Source organism: Salvelinus alpinus, chromosome 18 (assembly GCF_045679555.1).
Source record: "Salvelinus alpinus chromosome 18, SLU_Salpinus.1, whole genome shotgun sequence".
In the NCBI taxonomy this organism is placed as follows: Eukaryota; Metazoa; Chordata; class Actinopteri; order Salmoniformes; family Salmonidae; genus Salvelinus; species Salvelinus alpinus.
In genome coordinates this window covers 26,520,768-26,538,286 of record NC_092103.1, presented here as the reverse complement: position 1 = coordinate 26,538,286, position 17,519 = coordinate 26,520,768, and the positions used below count along the sequence as shown (strand labels likewise).

Here is a 17,519-nt window from a genome sequence, read left to right as displayed (position 1 = left end):
TTAACGCCGATACAGATAACTGGAGGACCAAAAAAAAGCCGATTATAAAAAAAAATTAAAAAAAAAAATCGGCCGATTTTTTTACATTTGTAATAATGACAATTACAACAATACTGAATGAACACTTATTTTAACTTAATATCAATAAAATCAATTTAGCCTCAAATATATAATGAAACATGTTCAATTTGGTTTAAATAATGCAAAAACAAAGTGTTGGAGAAAGTAAAAGTGCAATATGTGCCATGTAAGAAAGCTAACGTTTAAGTTCCTTGCTCAGAACATGAGTACATATGAAAGCTGGTGGTTCCTTTTAACATGAGTCTTCAATATTCCCAGGTAAGAAGTTTTAGGTTGTAGTTATTATAGGAATTATAGGACTATTTCTCTCTATACCATTTATATTTCATATACCTTTGACTATTGGATGTTGTTATAGGCACTATAGTATTGCCAGTGTAACAGTATAGCTTCCCGTCCCTCTCCTCGCTCCTACCTGGTGTTCACCTGGTTAATATTGCCTGCTAACCTGGATTTCTTTTAGCTAAATATGCAGGTTTAAAAATATATACTTCTGTGTATTGATTTTAAGGAAGGCATTGATGTTTATGGGTAGGTACAGTCGTGCAACGATTGTGCTTTTTTGGCAAATGCGCTTTTGTTAAATCATCCCCCGCTTGTTGGCTGTCTTTGTTAGGAAGAAATAGTCTTCACACAGTTTGCAATGAGCTAGGCGGCCCAAACTGCTGCATATACCTGACTCTGTTGCAAGAGAAGTGACACCATTTATCCTAGTTAAAATAAATTCATGTTAGCAGGCAATATTAACTAAATATGCAGGTTTAAAAATATATACTTGTATATTGATTTTAAGAAAGGCATTGATGTTTATGGTTAGGTACACATTGGAGCAACGACAGTCCTTTTTCGCGAATGCCACCGCACCGATTATATGCAACGCAGGACACGCTAGATAAACTAGTAATATCATCAACCATGTGTAGTTAACTAGCGATTATGATTGATTGATTGTTTTTTTATAAGATAAGTTTAATGCTAGCTAGCAACTTACCTTGGCTTCTTACTGCATTCACATAACAGGCAGGCTCCTCGTGGAGTGCAATGTAATCAGGTGGTTAGAGCGTTGGACTAGTTAACTAAGGTTGCAAGATTGAATCCCTGAGCTGACAAGGTAAAAATCTGTCGTTCTGCCCCTGAACAAGGCAGTTAACCCACTGTTCCTAGGCCGTCATTGAAAATAAGAATGTGTTCTTAACTGACTTGCCTAGTTAAAGTTGTAAAAAAATATATATATATTTTTTTTTTTTAATTTAAAATCGGCAAAATCGGTGTCCAAACATACAGATTTCCGATTGTTATGAAAACTTGAAATCAGCCCTAATTAAAAATCGGCCATTCCGATTAAATCGGTCGACCTCTACTCAATATCTTTATTCCCAACATCCTCCTCTGTTATCAGAATCCAAAATATCCACGCAGTATTATTTTTCCTCTGGAATAGTGTTCAATACACATAGGTTGATAATAAATGTGGCTCAATTCACAGCTGTTTCATAGTCCCGCATTAAGAGCTACGACGCTAATGTTCTGTGGGTGTCACCGAGTAGACTGATACCCCATGTCATTGATCCACAATCCATAGATAAGGCTGTACAGTGAAATAAGTACGACCCCAATACAATTCTAAAGTATAATACATCCAGTGTGATTTCAACAGATTCGTTAATTTGACAATTATTGTCTTTTGTTGATTTTATATAACATTCTAACCTCATTTAGCATGATCTATTCAATTATGGCATAATTCCACTATCTGTATTCATTTGCATCACTGTCAATGACAAACTTTTATTTTGAAGGCTAACCGCAAAGTCCACTATCATGAATAATCCTTATGGTGTCTAGCTTCACATAGATGGGTCCGACCACCATTAATCAAATAAGAACTGTTTTATGAATTAGGGTTATTTTAGATGACACCCATCTATATAGTTAGCTGGCTAACTAACTACATCTACTGAAACAGATTGTCGTTTTGCTATGTTTTTGGGGAAGAACATTGTTAGCATCCATGAGCTAGCTAGCTTTCTTTATGATCAGCACTGTAGGTGCGCGAGACAACTTTACCAGCATCATAGTATACGTATCGATCAATCGTTGTGACATATGAAATACGAGTGTTAGTGTAATCCATGTGTAATAACTACGTAAAAAAAATTATAAACACGTTAAAGGATTATTCTCAAATGATTACCTCGCCTGGTTCACCAACTACTTATCAGATAGAGTTCAGTGTGTCAAATTGGTGGGCCTGTTGTCCGGACCTCTGGCAGTATCTATGGGGGTGCCACAGGGTTGAATTCTCGGGCCGACTCGCTTCTCTGTAAACATCAATGATGTTGAACTTGCTGCTGGTGATTATTTGATCCACCTCTACACAGACGATACCATTCTGTATACATCTGGCCCTTCTTTGGACACTTAACAAACCTCCAGACGAGCTTCAATGCCATACAACTCTCCTTCCGTGGCCTCCAACTGCTCTTAAATGCAAGTAAAACTAAATGCATCCTCTTCAACCGATCGCTGCACGCACCTGCCTGCCCGTCCAGCATCACTACACTGGACGGTTCTGACTTAGAATATGTGGACAACTACAAATACCTAGGTGTCTGGTGTGGTGGCTTATTTCTGCATTACCAAACGAGGAGAGTAAAACTTCACACACCAGTCAGAGTTATACTTAAACTACATCTTTAATAATAATAAGAGCTTTGCAATAGCATTTGACTTTCAATGATGCGCCATCTCTAATGAACCATTGAAAGTGACAACAGAAAAGTACAAAGATCGTTTATAGCCAAGATACACCCCTCTCAACCTACATGTCGAACCACAGATATTAGGAACACTTCACAAAGGGACTTTTTAATTGATAAAGGAGTATCCCTTAGATAACATTCGCTATAAATTATTATTCAGTTTGGTCCCTAAGACGAGGTTCTAATCTCGTTCCTGGTACTTCATAGCACAGAACCATTACCTCATCCAATGGCATAACTCAATTGTCAACTCTAGATACTCCCATCTAAAGTAAAACCCCTTCTTGACCCCTCTCCTGGACAAACTCACTGAGGTGAGTGAGCCTCTATGTCATACACTATCCCAGGATAAGTGCAGGATAAGTGCAACATCGGAGAGGACATACAATGGTTCCAGACACTGCCATACACCTCCCCCCAATGCCAAAGGAGGGAGTGACTTGCGCACAGACATTGTGGAGACAAGTAATTGGTTCCCCCTTAATCACGCCACCCCTTCACATGGTTTAACAGATACATTCACATATGAAGACAATGTTCCATCATGTCCTCTTCCCTTTCTGATATTCTGCATAGCACCAGAGATATGTAAAAGACAAGCCTGACCTCTCCCCTCTCTGGGCCCCAAGTGACTGAGCACCAGCTGAGGGAAGAAATGCAACTGCCAACACTAGTCTATTAGAAATACATTCTAATAAAAAGTATATCACTTAATATTATGCAGATAAGACATCTTAATTACTTGTGTTACCCAACTAATTCTGATTCATCCACCACACTTGTTAGACTGTAAACTCTCCTTCCAGACTCAGATTAAACATTTCCAATCCAAAATTAAATCTAGAATTGGCTTCCTATTTCGCAACAAAGCATCCTTCACTCATGCTGCCAAACATACCCTCGTAAAACTGACCATCCTACCGATCCTCGACTTCGGCCCTGTCATCTACAAAATAGCCTCCAACACTCTACTCAACAAATTGGATGCAGTCTATCACAGTGCCATCCGTTTTGTCACCAAAGCCCCATATACTACCCACCACTGCAACCTGCACGCTCTCGTTGGCTGGCCCTCGCTTCATACTCGTCGCCAAACCCACTGGCTCCAGGTCATCTACAAGTCTCTGCCAGGTAAAGCCCCGCCTTAACTCAACTCATTGGTCACCATAGCAGCACCCCACTCATAGCACGCGCTCCAGTAGGTATATCTCACTGGTCACCCCCATAGCCAATTCTTCCTTTGGCAGCCTTTCCTTCCAGTTCTCTGCTGCCAAGGACTGGAACGAACTGCAAAAATCCCTGAAGCTGGAGACTCATATCTCCCTCACTAGCTTTAAGCACCAGCTGTCAGAGCAGCTCACAGATCACTGCACCTGTAAATAGCCCATCCAACTACCTCATCCCCATACTGTATTTATTTATTTATCTTGCTCCTTTGCGCCCCGGTATCTCTACTTGCACATTCATCTTCTGCACATTCAACCATTCCGGTGTTTAATTGCTATATTGTAATTACTTCGCCACCATGCCCTATTTATTGCCTTACCTCCCTTATCCTACCTCATTTGCACATGCTGTATATAGACTTTTTCTACTGTATTATTGATTGTATGTTTGTTTATTCCATGTGTAACTCTGTTGTTGTATGTGTCGAACTGCTTTGCTTTATCTTGGCCAGGTCGCAGTTGCCAATTAGAAATGTTTCTCAACTAGCCTACCTGGTTAAATAAAGGTGAAATACATTTTTTTTTTTTTATTATGTGACGTGCAGTCATATTCAGGTCCTGATTGGTCAAATGGTGTTATTCGACACGTCAAAGTGTTATTTGACGTGTATCTTTTTTTTGACACGTAAAGACCCAAATGGCGTTCCATAGAAATCCTGGTTGAGAATGAAACGACTGAACAAATGAACAACGAAACAGCACAGCAAGTAAGTGAAAGAAATAGGTTTTGATTATGTTTTCCTGGTAAATGGGGAAATATGCCAACAAAATAACTTTTTGGTCAGTGTGGTGTGTGTAACCTTCACTTAACTAGGCAAGTCAGTTAAGAACAAATTCTTATTTACAATGACGGCCAAACCCGGAAGACGCTGTGTCAATTGTGCGCCGCCCTATGGGACTCCCAACCACGTCCGGATGTGATAGCCTGGATTCAAACCAGGGACTGTAGTGACGCCTCTTGCACTGAGATGCAGTGCCTTAGACCGCTGCGTCCATGTGTGTGTGTTAATTATAACTGTACTAGAATGCTTAAAAATTTGAAGTATCGGTATTGTTTTTTTTGTCAAGGAAAATATTGGATATTGGTATCGGCCAAAAATGTCCTATCGGTGCGTCACTAAAAAGAAGCCAACAAGTACTCGGCACATGTGGGAACTCCTTCAAGAGTGTTGGAAAAGCATTCCTCATGAAGCTGGTTGAGAGAATGCCAAAAGTGTGCAAAGCTATCAAAGGCAAACGGTGGCCACTTTGAAGAATCTAAAATATATTTTGATTTGTTTAACACTTTTTTGGTTACTACATGATTTCATGCGTGTTATTTCATAGTTTTGGTGTCTTCACTATTATTCTACAATGTAGAAAATAGTAAAAATAAAGAAAAACCCTTGAATGAGTAGTTGTTCAAACTTTTGACTGGTACTGTAAATGAAATGCTACTGTAACAAAACTAGCATCGAGGTTAAAAAAAAATTCAGACACTTTAAACGGATAGTTCACAGTTATTGCTCTGTGCTGAAAGTGCTATATCTTGAAAAATTGACTGCTGACATGCACATTTTTGGTGGATTAATAAACAAAACACTAAGAGTTGAGTGAACTATAAATTCAACACTTCCACACACAGTGTGTACTTCGTGTATGTGCAACAGTTCAGTTATATGGTATTAATAACCTAGTAATAAAGAACACAACTCCAGTACATCTCCTCAACCACCTGGGAGTCCAAACAGTCCCCCTGGTAGTAGCGAGGATATTCAGACCTCTTTTCTCAGGGTCTCCAGCACAACACACCCCGTTCCTAATGACCTTGTCACCCAACATCTGTCTGCCTCAACTCTCACCGCATTCCACTATTTGCTGAACCACACACACACACACACACACACACACACACACACACACACACACACACACACACACACACACACACACACACACACACACACACACACACACACACACACACACACACACACACACACACACACACACACACACACACACACACACACACACACACACACAGAGAGAGAGCAAAAGAGACACAACCTCCTAAGGAGGTCAGAGAGGTTTAGTCTGAAAAACAACATCAACACGCAAAAGTTCAAGTCACACAAAACCAATGTCCCTTTGGGCAATAGGAATCCTCAAGAGAGGTTCCACTTCCAAATGGCCCCCTGTTCACCTTGTAACCTCTGGTGCATTGACAGTGGAACTACATGTCCTCTCTAGTAAGATCTTTAGCAGGCGTTGAACCCTTACACCCTTCTCCTTCTCAATGGGGATTCAGAGTCCTGTGTTGAAATTTTCTAATGCTGGACAGAAACAGACCTTTTTCTGTAGGGTTCGTATTCCTATCCAAACTGGCTTCAGTAGCCCCAAGACTCTATTTAAGATATATGTAACGTCAACACCGACCTAGGAGTCAGACCCGGAAATGTATCAGTTTTGTATGTTTAAACTTTTAAAATAGATAGCTGCAATAGCCTATGTATTGGATATAGGCCTATGCCGGTAATAGCCATTACATCATGACCTTCTACTTACTTAGAAATAAATGATCCTAACAAAGACGGTGAATACTAAATACAGTGAGGGACAGGGAAAACTAAGAAAAATGTGACTGCAGAAGGCCCACAGAGCTTAACTGCGAGTGGTTTACATCGACAGTACATTCTCACTGCACAGGCCTATACCTACCTATACAGTGACACACTGACATCACTTATCATGTAGTGACCAGGACACATTTCCCGAGACAAGGCCTTATGTACGTCTCCACCGGTATACCGTTCATTAATTAGCCTACCAGTTCTCTTCAACTCACTCTTGACTTTGGCATCTGGACAAAGGCTTAACGAGTGTTTGTATACAGTCGCTAAAACAAATATGGATAGGCTTGCAAACTTGGCTAGCTACTTCTGTTGGTGCAGGTTAATAAAGGACGCAGCATATGTTCAAAACAAATGGGTAAAGTCATATGAATGATAGGACTGCAGGCAGAACAAGTGTCCTCAGATGCTAGCTAGCTACAGTATCACTGGAAACTTTCTTCTAGCTGGCACTTTAATTACCTCCATTCTTTGCCTGAGGAGGAGGAATCATTAGCTTTGTTTGGTATGACAAGACTTCTGTTGTGGTAATCGTCACGTCTGACTTTAGGTTGAACGAAACCATAGGATGAGGGGAAAACAAGTCCACCTAAGTTATACTCCATCTTGGCTTTAATAAAAGTTTGTATTAAGCAATAAGGGATGAAGGGGTGTGGTATATGGCCAATATACCACAGCTAAGGGCTGTCCTTAAGCATGACTCAATGCGGCGTGCCTGGATACAGCCCTTAGTCATGGTATATTGGCCATATACCACAAACCCCTGAGGTGCCTTACTGTTATTATAAACTGGTTACCAACGTAATTAGAGCCATAAATGTTTTCAGCTAATCAGCATTCAGGGGACGAACTACCAAGTTTATAATACAACATATATCATGCCTCCATCCAACACCACATGATAAAGAGAATGAAAGAGAACAGACAGATACATTTCTGAAATTCTCTTTACCCAGGTAGGTTGAAAAACAAAATTAGAGCAGATCTTTTAACAGAACACCAAATTGAATGTGGATATCAAGCTGCGATTACATAACAAGGCATAAATAATTCAAAAGCGCCGACATCTAGGTAAACCCCAGCAGCAGATTAAAATTCCACTGCTGTAGTGTACTGTAGACAGTAAAAACACAGCTAGAGCCCACAGCCCACACAATACAAGGGCTTGAGAAGCACCACTAGCCACCAACCAAAACACTCCTGTCGGAACCAACTGATCCAATATAGTGTCTTACCCAGAGAGGTGCAACATTATACATGTATTACTGGAGATAATACGTGTTCTATTAATAGTGTGGTCTTACCTTAGAACCTTCAGAAGAAGTTAAATCACCTATGGTCCAATTCCACCGTAGGGCCATGATCTTTGATAATAGTCTGATACGTCCCTCTGTAATATCACTTTGCCATTGCAGCCAGTGTGTGAGGACTGTAGTGTGGACTAGAGCTGGACCAGTGTTGGATTGGATGAGAAGGCCGAAATTAAAGATCCATCCTGTAATGACATCGCCCCCCCACCATAGAGAGCCAGAGGAGTTCTTAAACAGATTGACAGTTAATCCTCTTAACCTCTAAACCATTCACTGACACTGGATGTCCCTTATGGACAGCCCCGACTGGCTAGCTGCTAAAACAACGGGCTGGGTAATTACAGGCAGGCAGTGATGACATCACAACAAGGAGTCCTTCAGTGTTTGGGGGGAAATGGATACAATTGGGACTGATGATGTACAGTGGGAGAGAGTGAGAAGGTTTATTAACTTGGTGTTCTGTACACAAGACATTTTAAGCTTTATCTCTAGGGTGAGAGAAAAGCTAAATCCGGCAATTTGATCCTCTTTCCCTCAGTTTCTTCCTTAAAGGACATGTGTTTATTATGGTGAAATTCAAGAAAATAATGCAGCTCAACCCCCCAGACCATTACATAAGACGTATAAGGCAACGGAATAACAGATCAGGCACACCTTGGATGATGTATAACACTAGCTATGTTCCTAGCCTCAATACAACATGGTTAATATTCTGAAACTGGGTCCAATCTCTCATTGTCAATTCATTGCTTGAATATTACAATCACTTGGAAGTGCGAAAGATTGGAGAAAAATGATGGACTTGGAAAGAGCTGTATGATAGGTTAAGGAGAGGAGTGTAGCCCTTCACAACTCATTAGAATCACAAAAGGAAAAACCACAACATGATTAGTGTCCAAATAAGAATCAACACAGTCCATGTCTCTCACACAAGGGAAATCAGGCATACAACAGGGGGATTGAGGAGCAGAAAACAAGCTGTTCAGATCTAGAACGAGCCAACCGACATAAAAAAAACATGGCTGTATAAACACCCGGAAAACATTTCAGTACTAGTGTTGAAAGGAGGATACTTTCAGATGGCATTGTGATAGAGTTGACTAACACTGTGCTAGTCTGGTATTGAAATCCAAAAGGTAAAAACATCCTTTTCTCAATCATCCCACCAAGATGTTTCAAATCCATCACTTCATTTTAGGACATTGTGTGAAATAGTCTGCGCTATAATTGCAGAGGTCCGGGATCGGTTTTATTCCCATTCCTGTATTCCTCTTGTGAGTGAAAACGTCTGCCAAGTCAGCCCATATTTCATCAAATCAAAACATCTCTCTCCAAATGAGAAGTCAGTTTTCTTTACCAGGACTCTTTCCAACACAGTAGCCTCCTCGTTCCAGGACCTTTCCTTATATGCCAAACATCCATTACTGTAGCCATATCTGGCCGGACCACCAGGCGCAGTTTACATGAGGTAAGTGTAGACAGAGACAGTCCTGCTAAGAAGATGCAGCTGGACTGATATAAACACAGAGTTCAATTAAATCAAAGGAAACACCTCTTTGTGTTTCCTTTGTCATTCAGTAGTCTTTTCCCCCAAATAAAATAATGATTTTGGGGTACCGTAAAAACCTGCTACTACCAGTTAAGACTCAGAGATTTTTAGAATAAGAAGTGTGTGTGTATGTGTCCCTGTATGTGCATGCGTGAGCAGTTGTTAGTAAACAACGAGTGCATAAACACCGCTAGGGCTTGTGTTCCGTTTGAATAGAGGCCCTCAGTCCAACACAAAACCAGCCTGAGTAGATGATGACACAGATAAGCCACTCTTCCCAGAAGCCTTTCCCTCTTTCACCCCCTTAAGGGTATGACGTAAGTCACAGGTCAGGGGTTAGGCTATGTCCCCAACGGTGGTCACCTGACATAGATTTAGAGGGGTAAAGGTGCATTGACGAGTTGAATTAGCTCTGGGTAGGAGTCACCCTTAAATACAGATCTAGTATCAGACTACCCTACTCCCAATATAAGCCTTAGACATTAGGCAGGGAAAAAATATAACTGATCCTGAATAAGCGGTTAGGTGCAATTTCCACCTACACCTGTTTGATCGGGGGTCTGAGCAGCAAAAGATGGGTTTTAGAGGTGACTTATATGCAATATTCAAAATCTAATCCTATCTCCAACCCTACCTATCCTGTAGATCTTTAAGGATCATATGTTCAAGCAACATTGGCTTTACCTTGCGTTACAATTGTCAGGGTGTAAATTTTGCCATATTGCTTAAACCTATCCAGTAATTTCAGATCTACAGGAGTACTTAACCCTTAAGTGGTGGGGCTAAGGATCGATTTGGAATTCAACAGTAGTTTTGTCGAGCCAATGAGTGAATGGTGACTCAGACAAGTGTTTGAAATGTTGCAGATCCTGAACACACCCCCTGGTTAGATCAGCAAGGTTAAACTCTAAACCAATTGAGCTGATCAGAACCAGTGAAACCAGTCTGAACTGGGAATGCAATCCAATTATAAGCTATTTAAAAGAGTATTGTCTATCTAATTTACTTTGTTCTCAGTAGCATCATTGCCAGGCAAGCCTCAGGCAAAGAGTATTTTCTATTTCCTCAAACAATGCACATCTTAGGAGTTTAATGTCTAACTCTTACCTAATGGTTGTCAATCAATATGTAAAGAGTGCTTCTTTTTCATACACACTAGTGCCGGGACAATACCAGTATCGTAATATTTAATAACCTGAGGTATATTATTATTATATCTGGAGTACTTCTCCTGTCTTATCCGGTGTCCTGTGTGAATTTAAGTATGCTCTCTCTAATTCTCTCTCTCATAGGACCTGAGCCCTAGGACCATGCCTCAGGACTACCTGGCATGATGACTCCTTGCTGTCCCCAGTCCGCCTGGCCGTGCTGCTGCTCCAGTTTCAACTGTTCTGCCTGCGACTATGGAACCCTGACCTGTTCACCGGACGTGCTACCTGTCCCAGACCTGCTGTTTTCAACTCTCTAGAGACCGCAGGAGCGGTAGAGATACTCTTAATGATCGGCTATGAAAAGCCAACTGACATTTACTCCTGAGGTGCTGACTTGCTGCACCCTCGACAACTACTGTGATTATTATTATTTGACCATGCTGGTCATTTATGAACATTTGAACATCTTGGCCATGTTCTGTTATAATCTCCACCCGGCACAGCCAGAAGAGGACTGGCCACCCCTCATAGCCTGGTTCCTCTCTAGGTTTCTTCCTAGGTTTTGGCCTTTCTAGGGAGTTTTTCCTAGCCACCGTGCTTCGACACCTGCATTGCTTGCTGTTTGGAGTTTTAGGCTGGGTTTCTGTACAGCACTTTGAGATATCAGCTGATGTAAGAAGGGCTATATAAATAAATTTGATTTGATATAAAATATTGTTTGGAAAATAAATAAATGTTTCCAACATTTGGGCTGTTTTCTTAAAGAAGTTTAATCCACTTTGTGTTTTGTTTCCTTAACATTATACTAATGAGTATCGTCCCAACCTTAGCACTCACACACAAGGCTACAGATTTATGTTTAAAGTGTCAGGGGGTGCTCTTCCCTTCGAAAAAGCCTGGATATATTTACCCAAAACACTTCAACACCAAAGGATAACCTGGGAATGTCAAACAATAACTTCTCTCTACGACAACAAAGCAAAGCAGTGGATATTCAGAATGTAGGCTATTGCATATGCTCAGCTGTTGAGGACCTTGTGCATATTGCATATTGAGCATGGATGGCAAGTGAGCAGAATTGAATGGAAGAATCTCAGTGTTGTGAATATGAATTGTCCTTTCAGTACATAGTCCATATCCCCAGCCCGACTTCATGCTGACATTTTTCCCAAAGCTGAGCCATGTCATAAACAGTAATCATTAGGGATGCTTTGCAGGTTGCTATGAAAAAAAGACTGAAACATGAAGTAGCCTTTGTTATCACACAACACACCAGGAACTGGCGAGAGATCAATTTGCCCTCACTAATTGTCTTGGGGACTTCCAATATCCCCCTGACAGCTAACCATATGAATCTAATCAGCATACTGTGTCACTATTAGGCTACTGGGAGTATCACTAATCAAAAAAGAATTTTAAATGACAAAACTGTGGACAGCTCGGCATAAACGTAAAATGAGACACTAAATGGCCAAAAGTAGGTGGACACCCCTTCAAATTAGTGAATTTGGCTATTTCAGCCACTCCTGTTGCTGACAGGTGTATAAAATAAAATAAATCGAGCACACAGCCATCCAATCTCCATAGACAAACATTGGTAGTAGAATGGCCCATACTGAAGAGCTCAGTGACCTTCAACATGGCACCGTCATAGGATGCCTCCTTTCCAACAAGTCAGTTCGTCAAATTTCTGCCCTTCTAGAGCTGCCCCGGTCAATTGTAAGTGGTAGGCCACATAAGCTCACAGAAAGGGACCGTGTCTAAAAATTGTCTGTCCTTGGTTGCAACACTCACTACCGAGTTACAAACTGCCTCCGGAAGCAAAGAAAGCACAATAACTTTGTCGGGAGCTTCATGAAATGGATTTCCATGTCTGACCAGTGGCACACAAGCCTAAGATCACCATGCGCAACGCCAAGTGTTGGCTGGAGTGGTGTAAAGCTCATTGCCATTGGACTCTGGAGCAGTGGTTCCCAACCAGGGGTACAAGGGCCCCTGGGGATACTCGGCCTATCCACAGGGGGTACTTGGGAAGACTCATGAGACTATAGGTCTACTAGTAAAATGCACATGAGGGGGTACTTCAGGCAGAGCAAAACTCAGTTGGTGGTACAGTAACCAAAAAATGTTGGGAATCACTGCTCTGGAGTGATGAATCACACTTCACCATCTGGCAGTCTGACAGACAAATATGGGTTTGGCAGATGCCAGGAGAACACTACCTGCACGAATGCATAGTGTCACTGTAAAGTTTGGTGGAGGATGAATAATGGTCTGAGGCTGATTTTCATGGTTCGGGCTAGGCCCCTTAGCTCCAGTGAAGGGAAATATTAACACTACAGCATACAATGACATTCTAGACGATGCTGTGCTTCCAACTTTGTGGCAACAGTTTGGGTTAGGCCCTTTCCTGTTTCTGCATGACAATATCCCAGTGCACAAAGCGAAGTCCATACAAAAATGGTTTGTTAAGATCGATGTGGAAGAACTTGACTGGCCTGCACAGAGCCCTGACCTCAACCCCATCAAACACCTTGGGAAGAATTGGAACTCAGACTGCAAGCCAGGCCTAATCGCCCAACATCAGTGCCCAACCTCACTAATGTTCTTGTGAATGAATGGAAGCAAGTCCCCGCAGCGATGTTCCAGCATCTAGTGGAAAGCCTTCCCAGAAGAATGGAGGCTGTTATAGAAGCAAAGGGGGGACAAATCCACATTAATGCCCATGATTTTGTAATGAGATGTTCGACAAGCAGATGTCCACATACTTTTGGTCATGTAGTGTAGATCCCTCTGTAGTCTAAATAATATTATAGTAAAATATTAAGCAACTTGATTTCGTATTTCCCACATCAGTGCACATACGCAGCAAGGCATGGTTATCAATTGCGAGGGCACACACACACACACTCTTGCCCTTCAAACCACTTCACCCAAAACCATTGACATTATATAGGCTAATTTAAACGTTTAATGGGTAAATTACACGTTTGCACTCTTTACCATTTCGTCGTCTCCTTCTTCCCCATATTCTTTATTCCCCGGTTCCACCTCGTCGTCTGCCGCACTCTTTTCTTCTTTCCCTTCTGCTTTTATAGTTTCGAAGTCTGAAGCGTGTTGGTCGTTGAAATCATCGTCATATTGGTGCTCTTCTTGTATGCCTTCTCCCTCTGACAAGGTTTCAGACCCTGAAGAGGACTGGCTCCCGCTGTCGTTTCCAAACAAGTGTTGTTCCTCCATAATGTTTAAATGTAGTCTACAGACACCTATCACGCCAGCATGTCAAAGTCACCGCGTAGGCTAATGTCTACCTGCACACCTGTCCTTTGAAGTCATGTTGAGGATTTGTTGCACCGACACCATTGGAAAGTTCCATTCAGTGGAAGTCCAGGGGCTACGACACAGCCGTCTGTCTCATCGGTGGCTGAGTGCAATCTGTCTGGCAAAAAGCGCCTGGAATTGGATTCATTTCATAACTCCGCCTACCAAAACATGGGAACTGACCCGCTGTGCGCCTCTTGCATTGGCCCGATGTGTAATACTCAATAAAATGAGAGACTTTTGTGAGTTTTGATCCTGTTGACACGCAGACATGAACTTGGCCACATTTTAGCAGCGGACCTTTCTTGCAAGGGTAGTAGCTGACCACTCTGTAGGGCCTATTATGGCCTCTTCCAAGGGTCTCAACCTTGATATGCTATGGGACTGGGAGAAAGTGCACTTTCAATGGGTTTCTACTTTCAACTCCCCCAGTCTCTCAGGCCTGTGTTGGGTGTGCTTTTCGTTTAGATTGTTCAATGTTCTTTTATCCCATTATTATTGTTTGCTAAACTACTTTATCACTTTGTTTGCTGTGTTTTGTTTCTGATTTCTGACTCACATACTAAAATGAATTAGATGCCTCTTAAGTACTACCCACACACACATACACTGATGAGGAGAATAGGGCACTGGGATCGTTTGAAATAGTGATAAACAACTGAAAAACGGGGGTCTGATTCATTTGAGGTATTGAGTAATAATGTGTGATGTTCAGGACTTGTTGCCGCAATCATGATTTTCAATCTTTACACAAGATGGATGCAACCAGCTCCAGAGCCTCTAGAAGTGGGTAAACATGCTGTTATTTGGGTGTAGTCATTAGCCTTTGACAGAACTGTCTCTGGGAAACTGTATCTGTCCTGTCCTACCTGTTTTGTTTATGCAAATACCATACAAACCACCAAGCCCCCAATACTGAATAACCTTATTCTAAAGAAGAGGTTCAATCTCAACCTCTGGAGGGTTGAAAACCGAACTGGTACCTACCAATGCTGACCCCAAATGAACTCATAGTTTACAAGTTCCTGGTACGCAAGGGATGGGGAAACATTGCTTTAAAACCTGCCATCTACTTTCTGCATGTGTCTGTTTTCTATCTTCTCTCAGTCCCTGTTCCACAGTTGTACACCACAACTGTTTGCCAGACCAGACTAGTTCTGAATACCAATTTAGTTGATTTGCAGTTGTACTATAGAGACCTCTCTTATTTACTTGACGTACTGGTCCAAAGGTGATCCAGCTATGACATCACCAAATAAGGCAACTGTTTATAGGCTTTCCAATTCCAGTCCTTGAGACCTACTGAGGTCGGCAATATGTTGTTCCAGCCCAGCACTAAAGCACATTTCAAACAATCAACTTAGTCTTAGACCATGAGAAGAGGAATTTGGTGTGTTAGTGCTGGGCCAGAACAAAATGTGCACCCCTGTGGAGCCCCCCCCAACGCAAATCCAACTCATTTGAATCACCATGTTTGCTACCCTTTAGATTGGGATCCAAACTGAAACCACTGTTTGTTTCGCTATAGTTTCACTATTGAATTCAATTTCGATTACAGGCTAGCTACACTGTGTTGTGTTCCTTCCTAGTCTGTTCTCTTAGCCCTGAGCATAAGCTGATTTAAACAGCACCCTACAGTGCGCTGCACATTGTCAGAAGTCTGAAGTTCACCATGACTATGGCTTGCTAAACTGCCTGTCTGCTATCGATCTATTTCAGGCTACATTACCAAATATCTTCTTATGTGGAAAGTTTCCATGCTAATAATTTCTGCAGGCAAACACTTACACTGCTGAGGCAAAGATACTGCAACGGCTTGTAATGTCCTACACCTTTTTGTGCTTAGCAATGATGATAACTCAATGATACTGAGTTTTTAGCTGACACATTTTTGAAAAATAATGTAGTTGTGTTTATTGAAGCCATTGTATTATTCAACATCTCTTGTAATCTTGTTATTTTTTACATTTACCTATCCCCTTTCAGAGGAAGGTTAGGGAGAAATTATTTTGTTATTTGTCATATTGAATATGGTGTTATGGCGCAATGCTCAATGGTCTGCTTGTTGACATTTGTGCTATCATGTTGTCCACTAGGGGGTAGTGTCAAGCAATAGAATATGTGCAAAATACAGTGTGGGTAATTGGGAGTGTGGGTAATGTTCCCCCTATTTACATGGTTGTGTGTCAGAGGTGAGGGATGACAAGCCAGTGTTTAAGAAGAGGCATCTGGTGTGGGAGGAGGACATGCAGATGCACTCCAAGTTCCTGGACAGAAAGGTGACATATTTGTCTTTCCCTACAACCTACCATTACCTCTTACTCTCACCTAGCCCCTTACACTTACACCACTAACCCCTAAGTTTCCAACCTGACCTGTGTGTGTGTTACAGGAGGAGTTGAAGGCAGAACATGCCTCGTACCTGCGTAAGCACCCGGACCTCGACTTATTGCGGTTGCTGTTACTACTGAAACCGAGCGGCGTCTTCATCTTCACCTGACTTCACCCTCTTTCCCTCCCGACGACCCTCGGGGGGACCTCCTCACCTTGAGGACACACACTGTGGCTGCGTCTCAATAGTCTAGTAGCTTCCTCTCACAGTCACTTTAGTGAGGACAATACTGTTCTGGTTAGCACTTGACGCTAGTATGTACAGAGACCCTCAATCATCAAATATTAATGCTTTTATGGATGTTTTGTATTTTATTTTGTGATACTGTTTTTACTGTTCTACTGTTTTTGCTTGTATTAGCTGCGCAAAAAAATTACAATCAACTCTGTACAGTTATATCAGTTGGTGTAAATAAAATGCAATTTCTTATTTTAGGTATTGTATATTTTCCATGCTTTATTTCTGTTAGGAACTTTATCCTCAAGTGTGATAATTTATCCTGACTGCTACTTTGCTTTGGCTCTGATGTGATCACCTCAGACATTTGTAAGTTATAAATTAAGGTAATGCTAGGTCTGTATGATCTGGTTTCTGAATGGAATACTTTGCTGTCAATTGGCCATTACAAAATTAGACAGGACATCATGGTTTTGATGTCCTTTAAACTTTAACCGCCAGTTTTGATTTAACCACAAAAGATTGAAGGCCATGGGCTTGTCTTGGGGGAGGGCTGAAAATGTTGCCAAGGACCATCAGGCATGGCAAGTGCTTGTTGTTGCATTATGCCCCACAGGAAGCAAAGTACTGTATAGTATATATATATATATATATATATATATATATATATATATATATATATACACTGCTCAAAAAAATAAAGGGAACACTATAATAACACATCCTAGATCTGAATGAATGAAATATTCTTATTAAATACTTTTCATAGTTGAATGTGCTGACAACAAAATCACACAAAAATTATCAATGGATATCAAATTTATCAACCCATGGAGGTTTGGATTTGGAGTCACACTCAAAATTAAAGTGGAAAACCACACTACAGGCTGATCCAACTTTGATGTAATGTCCTTAAAACAAGTCAAAATGAGGCTCAG

The 17,519-nt window shown here is 41.3% G+C and overlaps 1 protein-coding gene across 3 annotated transcripts in view; it reads right to left on the bottom strand.

Annotated features, from left to right (window-relative positions):
- Positions 1 to 14,140, bottom strand: part of mast4 (microtubule associated serine/threonine kinase family member 4) — a 181,909-nt gene extending 167,769 nt beyond the window's left edge. For all 3 annotated transcript variants that reach the window (XM_071350830.1, XM_071350831.1, XM_071350832.1), the window contains exon 1: positions 13,695 to 14,140. In XM_071350830.1, coding sequence (XP_071206931.1) covers positions 13,695 to 13,931 — 237 coding nt within the window. In that variant the 5' untranslated portion in view covers positions 13,932 to 14,140. The remainder of the gene's footprint in view (positions 1 to 13,694) is intronic.
- Between the last annotated feature and the right edge of the window lie 3,379 nt (positions 14,141 to 17,519).